Source organism: Delphinus delphis, chromosome 13 (assembly GCF_949987515.2).
Source record: "Delphinus delphis chromosome 13, mDelDel1.2, whole genome shotgun sequence".
Classification (NCBI taxonomy): domain Eukaryota; kingdom Metazoa; phylum Chordata; class Mammalia; order Artiodactyla; family Delphinidae; genus Delphinus; species Delphinus delphis.
In genome coordinates this window covers 46879995-46892299 of record NC_082695.1, presented here as the reverse complement: position 1 = coordinate 46892299, position 12305 = coordinate 46879995, and the positions used below count along the sequence as shown (strand labels likewise).

The 12305-nt window shown below is 39.3% G+C and overlaps 1 protein-coding gene across 1 annotated transcript in view; it reads right to left on the bottom strand.

The window, feature by feature from the left end:
• MEP1B (meprin A subunit beta) overlaps positions 1-12305 on the bottom strand; it is a 66633-nt gene that overhangs the window by 50117 nt on the left and 4211 nt on the right. The window contains exons 5-8 of the mRNA XM_060027774.1: positions 10126-10204; positions 3109-3226; positions 2209-2387; positions 228-446 (exon numbers count right to left, since the gene is read on the bottom strand). Of these exons, the coding sequence (XP_059883757.1) occupies positions 228-446; positions 2209-2387; positions 3109-3226; positions 10126-10204 (595 nt within the window). The remainder of the gene's footprint in view (positions 1-227; positions 447-2208; positions 2388-3108; positions 3227-10125; positions 10205-12305) is intronic.

Sequence of the window (12305 nt, the reverse complement as noted above, 5' to 3'; positions counted from 1 at the left end):
AAAAATGCTGTTTCCATGTTGTAGTCTGGTATCTGGGGGCTATTCTGTTTTGTTTTGTTTTCTTTCTTTCAGAATATCAAACTTCAACTATCAAACTATTATTATCAAACAATTATCTAACTATAATTTCAGAAAACCTATCAATGCTTGGCAAAATGGCACATAACAGAATGTTTTCCTACAGAGCAGAGAGGAGGAGAAGTCATTTCAAAGAACCTGTCACATACAGCAGTTATACAGTTGATTCAGCTTTAAGATATCAGAGTCACTGAAATCCATTCGTTGGCCGATCACATCCATGAAGTCTGGGATTCTTGTCACAATTGTTGGTTCTGATCCATTCTGGAATGCAGTTTTACTATAGTGCATCACTGAGCTGTAATCATAGGGAACATTCAGGGAGTCTGTTTGTCGGTCATCATAGGATTCAAAATTGTTCTTTTTGCCTAAATGATAGATAAAAATCTTTAATTACTTGATGTTCACAGAATTTAGTTTATCTTACTCCAAAGACTGTTAACTTAGAAATAAAGATTATAATAAACAGTGCAACCTTGGCTACAACTGACACTCTATGGTATTTCAAGAGTGTTTCATATATTCCTATCTTAGAATAGACTATTCAAACTTAGAATCGTGATACCAGCTGTCATGCTGAACTTATCTAAGGTTTCATTTCAGCTCAAAGTTGGACTTTAGCATTTGGCCTAAGGTTCTAAGAACTGCTAATGGAAAGAAGGATTCTAAAAAGTGTTGTTGAAACACTCAGGGTCATTGGCAATGAGGAGAGGTAGAGTATCCTCAGTGGATGGAGATGAAAATAAGAGGACTTTGGGAGGTGTGGTGGGGTAGGATCTGGGAATGATAATGTGGTCATTGAAAGGATTGACATCGTCAGTGATTTCTTAGTTATCTTAGTTATTCTTAGTTTCTGGAACACGTGTAGATGTATGTAAATAAATACATTTAGAGAAGATTCCTGACCGCTTAGCATCATACCAATGGGCCACTGACTGCAATGTGAAATCGAATGATTTTGCGGACACAACAAGGTAGATTTGATCAACAAAGCATAAAGATGAGTTATCAAGTCGAGGCAGAAGTTTCTAACAGAAATAAGACATTGGAAATCTTAAAGAGTGAGGCCATAGATTAAAGCTCAACACTTCTCTTGTTCTAGAAATCTTTCAGTTGGCTTCAGTGCCTTCCCCCAGACTCTGGGTAGGGGTGAGGCCAGGGGCAGGTAATGTGATGTTAGAATTGTGATGTCAGGGGCCCTCACTGCAGAGCAGCCCTCACTGGCCTCACTTGATAGCGATGCCATCCTTCCCCTCCCCCTCCCCCCCACACCCCCGCCATACCCTATGGAGGCAGGACGGACGGGGAAACTAAGTGTCACTGCGGAAAATGTGAGTTCTAGTCGGACAGGGTTATTAAAACCTTTCTGACTTTGAGCACAAAGTCACGAAAAGTTCAGGCGGTTGGCAGTGTTTCCCAACATGGGCTCCAAAGAACAATAAATCCGGGAGATCAGCTCGGTGCTTTGTGACCACCTAGAGGGGTGGGACAGGGAGGGAGGGAGGGAAACGCAGGAGGGAGGAGATATGGGGATATATGTATAGCTGATTCACTTTGTTATACAGCAGAAACTAACACACCATTGTAAAGCAATTATACTCCAATAAAGATGTTAAAAAAATAAAAAAAAAATTTTAAGAAAAGAACAATAAATCCAAATGCTCCACAAAAAGAAAAAAAAAAAAAAGCATGATCAAGTCATTTTGGGAAATGCTCCTCTTGGAGATTTACAATTCGTGTTAGTCTAGCAAAGACACTGAACAGTACAGCAGTGTAAATAACTCTAAGTTTAATTTCTTTTAACCTAGGATTTCCCAAATTAATTTTGGGAAATCAGATTCCTTTCCTCACAACCCCCCTGAACAAATTGTGCAATGGCACTACATAAAATAATCTTCGGGAAACACTGGTTTCTAAGATCACATCCAGCTCAAACTGGGGTTCTGGAATACTGTTCCCCAAAAACCTTCAGGCACTTCAACTCCTATTGAATTAGAGCCAAATCAAGTAAGATCAAAACATCAGAGTTTTCCCATTATTGATAGACAGCACCAATGGCAGAAGAGGGCACATGTTTAGAAATTCAGTATTTAACTTAAAAAACAATGTAAGAAAACAAGATAAATGTACCTGAAATAATTCTGTCCCAAATTATGCTGACATAGTCATCCCGATCAGACCGAGACTGTTCATGCCAGAATCCCAGTGCGTGGAGAAACTCATGTTGCACTGTTGCTATTCTGTCACAGCCCTTTCCGATGGAGAGTTCTTGCTTCCCAACGCGCCTATTTCCCACTGAAGACCAGCAGCTTACAGGAGGGTTTACAGAAGGGGGAGAGGGTTTTATATTGATGCAGGTGGAGGTCCTAAGGCAAAATCCCTAATGCCTAATGCACTTAGGTACCCACCTAGATCCTTCACTTATGTTTGGACACCATGTATTTCTCTCAAAACCCCAGTACGGTATGAAAAGCCTTCCAGACCAGATGACCTTTGGGGAACTTGGGCTGTGACACCAAATGTTTAAAAAGGACTGAGTCATCCTCCAGGCAGCCAAGTCCTGATCTTTTCTGGCAATTTCAAAATTTTTCAGATGGTCCTTGAATAAGGGTTTTATAGATATAGGAACCATTCAGAACTGCTGACCTTGAGTCAAATAACTATCACCTTCTTAACTGAAGTAGTAAGAGTTCTTAGGTTAAAATAAATTTAAATATACATGTGTACATGCATACAGATGGGTTTTACTTGAAGGCAGAAATAAGGAGTATAGAAACGACAAACAGGTTGAAGTTCACAGAGTCATAGGGTGGATGGCATGCGATCCCACCTTCCTTGTCTTAACGTTGGCAGTCTGGTTGCATGTATGAAAATATTCTTTTATGGCTAAAGAAAACAGATCCAGCAAACAGCAATGGAAGCCCCCGACCCCCCCCCCCAAGGTTAGGGTCAAGGGCAACTGCTGTGATGTAATGCCCCAGCCACAACAGTTCTCATCAGAGCACTTAGAAGACCAACTCTTCAACTTACCCACTGCCCTTGAACACTGATATATAGTTGGGTTCTCCAGACCAAGGCTTGAAGTCAATGCATGTTTTTAGGCGATAGCGTTCAAATGCATTGAGGATAACTCCCCTGGCATTCATTTCTGAAGGAAGAAAACAAACAAAAATAAACTTATTAAAATTACCACCATTGAACAGTTCACCATGGAAACAGGCCATGCAATATATTGTTTATCGTGAGTTAGCCCCTCCATGAATATTTAGTGTTTTATTTTTTAAAAACTTAGTATACAGCACCAATCAAGTATCACATGCAATTAATTGGTTGTTCTTCAGGTAGCTTTTTTTCACCCCATATATATTTCCCTGGAGTCATTAGAGGTGCAAATAGCAAAAAGGGCATTTCCTTACCTCAGAGAACATATACATTGGTTCGCAGGTAACCAAAATGAACAATCACTGTCACATGCTTCATCTAAGAAGCTATAATATGTATTTAAAGCCTCACAGCAGAGTTTTTAATCTGAGGACCTTGAGATGAGAGGGACCATGAATATGTTGAAATAGTAGACAAAGAATTACGTCTATATCTCTATATATCTATCTCTGCAAAGTGCATTTTCTGGGGAGAGCATTCATAAGATTCGCAAGTGAGTTCCGGGTCCAAAACACAAATAAGAACCATTGCTTTCAAGTTGAGTGATGCTAACAGGTTAGATAGAATGGAGCTCAAAGACGGCAGAGGTGTGAAAGCAGCAAAGACGTTCAGGAAAAGAAGCTCAGAGGGCAACCCGGAGGAAGGAGCTATATCAGGTGCATATGGAGAGACAGTCACAGCTGGGGTCAAGTACGGTGAAGTGAAGGATGGTGTCTGCCGGGAGGTGGGAGACAGTATGGCAGAGAAGATGGTGTGTGGACTTTGGAACAAGACACAGCTAAGTTCTCCCCTATCCTCACCACTTATTATTTATTTATTTATTTATTTTGCGGTACGCGGGCCTCTCCCTGCTGTGGCCTCTCCCGTTGCGGAGCACAGGCTCGAGACGCGCGGGCTCAGCGGCCATGGCTCACGGGCCCAGCCGCTCCGCGGCATGTGGGATCTTCCCAGACCGGGGCATGAACCCGCGTCCCCTGCATCGACAGGCAGACTCTCAACCACTGCACCACCAGGGAAGCCCCACCACTTATTTTTGATACATAATCTTTGCCAATTTAATTTACCCTTAGAGCTTTGGTATTATCATCAGATCAGCTAAGTGGGGAATTAAAATCAACTTCACAGGGATATTGTGAGGATAGCAGAGAAAGTAGAGGTGAAGTTCCAAGTACAGTAGTCTCCCTTTATCTGTAGTTTTGCTTTCTGCAGTTTCAGTTACCTGCAGTTAACCGAGATCCAAAAATATTAAATGGAAAACTCCAGAAATAAGCAATTCATAATTTTTAAGTTGCACGCCACTCTGAGAGCTTGACGAAACCTTGTGCCATGCCGCTCCATCCCACCAGGGACTCCCCAACCCTGGACATCCATTATCTGCTCCCAACACCCAATCATCAACATCACCATGGGTCAGTGACCCAGCATCACCCGAAGCAGATGATCCTCCTTCTGATGTGGCATCAGAAGGTCAATAGTAGCCTAACGTTACATCACAACGCCTACGTCATTCACCTCATTTCATCTCAGGATGCAGGCATTTTATCATCTCACATCATCACAAGGGTTAGTACAGTACAATAAAATATTTTGAGAGAGAGAGAGACCACATTCACTTAACTTTTATTACAGTGTATTATAATTGTTCTCTTTTCTTATTAGTTACTATCTCTTCCTGTGCCTAATTTATCAATTAAACTTTATCATAGGTATGTAGTATAGGAAAAAACATGCTATATATAGGATTTGGTACTACCCACAGCTTCAGGCATCCACTGGGGGTCTCGGAACATATGCCCCAAGCATAAGGGGGCACTACTGTAAAGTGAGCATTTATCCAATGTTTATTTCCTTCCTACCTTCTTACATGTCCATTGCACAAACATTTAAAGACATTATTCAGAAAGCCTCTGTCTAGGTGAAAGTAAAGAACAAGATACATGTGGGACCTAAAATCCATGAATCTATAACAGGCACTCAGAATTCAACCTTTTACAATATCACACAAATAATACATGTTCATTGTAAGTTAGAAAATATAAACAAAAAGAAAGAAATTATAAAATCTTACCCAGAAATAATCAACCACATTTATCATACTTTTTTCTTATGAATACGTACATACATAATATAAATATTTTTATAAAAAATAAAGTCACAGCCTACATAATAATATTATAAACTATTTTTTCACTAAATAATATATCTTAAAATCTTCCTTCATCAGTAAGTATTGTTTTTTTGGGTTTTTTTTTTTTTTTTTTTTTTTTTTGCGGTATGCGGGCCTCTCACTGTTGTGGCCTCTCCCGTTGCGGAGCACAGGCTCCGGACGCGCAGGCTCAGCGGCCATGGCTCACGGGCCCAGCCGCTCCGCGGCATGTGGGATCTTCCCGGACCGGGGCATGAACCCGTGTCCCCTGCATCGGCAGGCGGACTCTCAACCACTGCGCCACCAGGGAAGCCCAGTAAGTATTGTTTTTACCATTTTAATGGCCACATTATATGACAGTAAGATACATAACTAACTTCCTATTGACAAATATTTAAATTGTTTCCAAATTTTCTGTATTGTAAGTATCACATTTGGGTCACTATTTCAGATCTAACACTTCCTTAAAATAAGGCATGATGATACCAACCACCACATGACTGTTTTTGAACTGAACGTAAAAGGAACTTGCTTGCCTTCGATTTTTATAAAGCTTAATAAGGATAGTTTCTATCCTGCGTTGAATTGTTTGGAGACTCAAATAAGGGAATAAATGTGAAAGTTTTGTAAAAAAGTATAGCTTTCTACCAAGATAAGATCCTTATTTACCCTGTGCCTTTATTTACCAAGGGCTTTAATTCACTTTGCATCACAGATGCAGAAGAGCTCCACCAGGGATCCTGTTACCTAAATCTCCAGGCTCCGAAGGACAAGGCAGGTCCCAGACAAGCCTAGGAGTTAAGCAAGCAGCTGTTTAGAATTATCTTCCCCTTGTTAGCCCCTTCCTGCTCCTAGCACCTTGGTCTTCATTTCTATTCCCACCTTTTACCCCTTTCCTCCTCTCCCTACTTCCCCTTACCACTCACTTCAAATCTGGCACTCAGGCAAGCAACTGTAACTCACTCACAGGAAGCTATACACCGTTGCTTCAAGTTCTACCCCTTTCAGGTGAGTTGCATCTTAACAGCCAGATAATACCTGAGGCTTAAGCTAAAAGACTAAAGCCCTACTGGCAGCATTTCATATGGAAAATAGTTTGGAGTTTTCTCAAAAGACTAAAAATAGAACTACCATATGACCCAGCAATTCCATTCCTAAGTATATATCCAAAAAAAACAAAAACACTAATTTGAAAAGATGCATGCACCCCAAATGTTCATAGCAGTACTACTGACAATTGCCAAGATATGGAAGCAACCTAAGTGTCCATCAACAGATGAATGGATAAAGAAGATGTGGTATATGTATATACACAATGGAGTACCACTCAGCCATAAAAAAGAATGAAATTTTGCCTTTTGTAGCAACATGGATGGACTTGGAGGGGATTATGCTAAGTGAAATAAGTCAAAGACAAATACTGTATGATATTACTTATATGTGGAGTCTAAAAAGTAGGAGAAACTAGTGAATATAACAAAAAAAAAACAGACTTACAGATATAGAGAACAAATTAGTGGTTACCAGTGGGGAGAGGGAAGGGGGGAGGGGCAAGATGGGGTAGGGGACTAAGAGGTACAAACTATTAGGTATAAAATAAGCTACAAGGATCTATGGTACAACATGGGGAATATAGCCAATATTTTATAATAAGCATAAATGTAGTATAACCTGTAAAAATTGTGACTCACTATATTGTATACCTGTAACATATAATATTGTACATCAACTATATTTCAATTTTAAAAAAGCAAAAAATTTTAAAAAAAGAAACAGGTACATAAAGCTCATAAGGTTAGGATAACTTTGGTTAAAATACATGGCAAAAATAGCCTAAGAGATACAGTCAAATTAAAGCTCACTGATCTTTCACGGAACACAGGAGAATAACGTTTTTAAGCTATACATACATACATATATATGTGTATATATGTATGTATATGTATTATACACATACATATATATGATTTTGAAACAAAAGTATTTTAAAATTTTTAATCAAAAGATTAAAATCAAAAATAAATATTTAAATAAGGAGAGGTTGGTAAAAGGGTACAAACTTTCAACTGTAAAATAAATAAGATCTGAGAATCTAATGTAAAACATGGTGACTATAGTTGATAGTACTGTATTGCATAATGGAAATTTGCTAAGAGAGTAGAACATAAATGTTCTCACACACAAAAAAAGGAGAAATACGTGAGGTGATGGATGTGTTAGTTAACTCGATGTGGGAATCCTTTCACAATGTATACATATGTCCAATCACCACAGTTACAATTTAAGTATCTTATAATTTTATGTCAATTATACCTCAATAAAGCCGAAATTTTTTTTATTTTAATAAAATGTTTCAGATTTTCCCCAGTTCCAAAAGCCAATGAACATCATTCTCTCCTGATGTTACACAAGCTCTTTATAGCTTCTAATCCTATTAATTACTGTTGCTTTGGCTTTTACTACTGTACTCTTGGTTTTTCATCTGTTTAATGGCCATTCTTCCCTTCTCAAAAATCTCTATCAGGGCTTCCCTGGTGGCTCAGTGGTTGAGAGTCCGCCTGCCGATGCAGGGGACGCGGGTTCGTGCCCCGGTCCGGGAAGATCCCACATGCCGCGGGGCAGCTGGGCCCGTGAGACATGGCCGCTGAGCCTGCGCGTCCGGGGCCTGTGCTCCGCAACAGGAGAGGCCACAACAGTGAGAGGCCCGCGTACCGCAAAAAAAAAAAAAAAAAAAAAAATCTCTATCAGATCTCCCATCTATATCAATGCCAAAAAGTTGCTCTCCCAGGCTGAATTCCATTCTGTGCCATCTTCTTACACAATACAATCTTCCTGGGTCATCCAATAAGATCCATTATCTATGAAGTACTCATTATATGCAAGGCACTATGTGAGAATCTCATCCATATCCATAGCTTCAACCATCTCCTATACCCTTAATAACTCCCTGTTAGATTTCTCTATCTTGAATGACCAGATCAGACACCAAGCCATTATATGATATCTCCACCACAGTGAGCCTGATGCATTTCAAATTCTACACGCCAAAAACCAATTTCCACCACATTTCTCTATCCTACCCTCTCCAAGACATATTCCCTATTCTTGTTAAAGGTGTTACCATCCACCCAGGTGTCTAAGACATAATCTTGGACACTAGCACTTCTTTCCCTAGACTCACCTTCTTGATCTCTTGGAGCTAATCACCAAATCTAATTGTCTCCTAAGCCTCTCTTAGAATTATCCCCTCTTGTCTATCCTCACTGAGAGAGTCTTGGTTCAGAAACACTTTAATCTTTCCCTGAATTTCTTCAAGAGTCTAACAGATCTTCTTACTCTCTTTCTGTCCCACTGATAATACATCTTCTATACTGCAACCAGAGTGATAACAATCTCACTTCTGAATTAAAACCTTTAGCCGCTTCACATTACCACTGGTATACACACCACGTTCTTTAACATGGGGAAGACTCAAGTCCTTCCCAATCTGAAGTCTGCCTACCTGTTCAACTTCATTATCTCCCCGCGCTCAACCTACTTCCCAGCAGGGGTTTTCTTCCTTTCCCCATGCCTTTGCACATAGTGATCCATCTGCCTAGAACGCGCTTCCCTTGCTGTCAGAGGCTGCACTAGCCCCCATAGTTCCTTTCTATGAGTTAGAAAGGGCCACCTCACTGTACACCAGAAACTAACACAATATTGTAAATCAAATATACTTGAAAGAAAGAAAGAAAGGGAGGGGCACCTCATCTGGGCAGATGTTCCAAGTGCTGGATTGGCAGGTGGATGACTAGTACTTCATGCAAAGAAATGAATGCTCATGATGAATATAATGCAAACTTAATTTCAGTCCCACTTGTGCCCCCTCCCCAGGCACCTATGTGTGGTGTACAACTTGCACAAGCTTCATGGCAGCCCTACTGCATAGGCTCACCTGCTCCCTAATGCATATGCCTTTATATCTAGGTTGAGTTAAACATCCTCCAGTGTGCTCCCATAACATTTTGAACATATCACTAATCATTACATTTACTGCATTCTATTATAATTAGCTTTTGGTTTATCTGAATCTCTATTGAAATGTATGATATTTAAGGAAAAATTTCCCAAATGGCAGTTCCTAAACTGATGCTGGTCAAGGATATCATTTTTACTAAATGGGGACCATGTTTAGAGCTTTCCATTACAATAAATTTCTAATACAGAATAGCTGTCCTTTCTTTTGGATTAGGTTCTTCTGACTTTTTAGTATTAAAACATTATTTATTTTATAAACAAAAAAGATGATAAAAGATGATAGTGGGTTCTTGTTGTTTAAGTTCCTCAATTGTTCAAATAAAATATTAGTAAAATAATGACAGTTCCTAAAGTTTTGTTTGGTTGGTTGTTTCATGTTTCAAACTCATATGTAAAGTCTGAACATATATGATACCACTGATTTAAAATAAAGACTAGCTCCCTAAAATCTATGTCCCAAGCAACCAATACAGAGTAGGCTCTCCATAAATATTGGTTGAATTCATCCCTTTATTGGTCAAAACCCAGCAAATATTTCAGACAAAATCATTTAGGTTCTGTTCATTTTTCATTTTGCTTATTTTTTTTAAAGTGTACTTAGCCACACAAAACAACAAAGAAAAAAACCCTTAAAGGCCATGTGAGTCTTCCCTTGGAAATACTGTCATCATATTCTGTCAGGAACATACATTAGTTGTGGGCACTCCAAAGTGCATACTAACCCAAGCTATCGTCTAGAACATATGGAATAGTATGAGGCCATCTATAACTTTCTCCAACGATGGAATTTCTTTCTTGTACCTGTCAAAATTAAGTGGGAAAGGATTTATTGAATGTATCAGTCAAAAATTTATGAAACAATCAATAGTTAATCTAGAAAGAAAGGAAGTTTTAAGCTTTCCCAGCCAGTCTAAACAAATTGCCAGGGTGTGTGCGTGCATGTACACATGTGTGTGTACACCTACTTTTATCATATTATAACAAAGGTTTTAGGAGGAAATCACTAATTTCTGGGGTTTTTTTTTCTTTCTTTTTTTTTATTTCTGGGTTTTTTAATAAGGAGAATGATAAGCATTAATATTTCCTTTAATCCTATCATTTCACTTCAATTATTCATATTTTTACATATCCTTGTAATAGCGCAAGTTCGTGGGCCTGACGCATAGTGAGGCCAAACAATCCGAAACATCAGAGTTTGGAGCAGAGAAAGGTTTATTGCAGGGCCGTGCAAGGAGATGGGTGGCTCAGGCCCCAAAAAACCCTGAGCTCCCCAAAGTGTTTCGGCAAAGCATTTTTAAAGGCCAGGTGAGGGAGGGTGGTTACAGGGTATGTGATCAGCTTATGCACAATTCTCTGATTGGCTGATGGGAAATCACTAATTTCTATCATTAATTTTGTTGATAAAGTTGAAGCAAAATCATGTAAATAATGATTGTTGGAAAACTGGACAATAAATATGGTAGATTCATAGACTAGTTTCTTATACTAGAGATTAAAAATATACAAGAAGGAAGTGATAGCAAAACTTCAATCATCTTGATCTCATAATATCAGAAAAAAAGTCACACATGAGCTGGACCAAAGTTTTCAAACAATTTTAAAGTACTTGAAATTTTTTTTTCCTGGTCCATTCATCCTTCATCAAGTATTTTTTTTAACATCTTTATTGGAGTATAATTGCTTTAAAATAGTGTGTTAGTTTCTGCTTTAACAAAGCAGAATCAGCTATACATATAACAAAGTGAATCAGCTATGCATATACATATATCCCCATATCTCCTCCCTCTTGTGTCTCCCTCCCAACTTTTATAATAGAAAGCTAATAATGTTTCATTAATGTATTCATCCAGCCAACAAAATGAACACTGTTCAAGAGAACAGAGATCCATTGGTAACCAAACTACCAATGTCTCTACCTTCCTAGAGCTCTTTCTAGTAGAGGAGACAAACAGCATGTAAGAAAACAGTCTAAGGACTTCCCTGGTGGCACAGTGGATAAGACTGCACACTCTCAATGCAGGGGGACTGGGTTCGATCCCTGGTCAGGGAACTAGATCCCACCTGCATGCCGCAACTAAGAGTTCACATGCCACGACTAAGAGTCCACACGCTGCAACTAACAAGCTGGTGAGCCACAACTAAGGAGCTGGTGAGCCACAACTAAGAAGCCCACCTGCCGCAACTAAGACCCCATGCAACCAAATAAATAAATAAATATTTTTTTAAGTTTACACAGGATATAATTAATAGTAGCAGAGGAAATGAAAAAGGGAGATGTGGACAAGAATAAAGGGATTAGGGGAGTGTATTAGATAAAGAGGTCAGGACAGGACGCTTTTTTGAAAGGATGACATTGAAGGTGAAATGAGAGTGATAAGAAAGAGCCCGTATTGAAAGGGGCTCTGGAAAGATCATTCCAGACAGAGGAAACAGTAGTTGCTCTGCTCTGAGGTAGGAATATGCTTGGTATATTTTGCATGTTTGAGGCCAGTGGCCTAAGGAGATGAGATCAAAGAAGAGAGGAGATGGGAGGAGAGATAGGCAGGAGTTAAATCATGCAAAGTCCTAAAGGCTGTGGGTAAATCTGGATATTATTCTAAATATGGTAGGAAGCTGTTGAGTTTCAAGCCAGGAAGTGAAATGGTGGTGTTGCTTATTTAAAAGTTCACTTTGCTGTAGGGGATAGGGGACAGGGACAGGGTGGAAAAGATTCTAGGAGGGCAACATTTGAAGCAGATAAATTAGGAGAGAAGTGGATTCTTTGAAGTATATATACTTTGGAGATAGAAATGATAGAACTTGCTGATGGAGTGGATGGTGGGGTGAGGGAAACGGAAGAAGCAAAGGTGACTCCTAGGTTTTTTACTTATTCAGTGGAGTGGGGAGAGGGAGTGGTGATTAC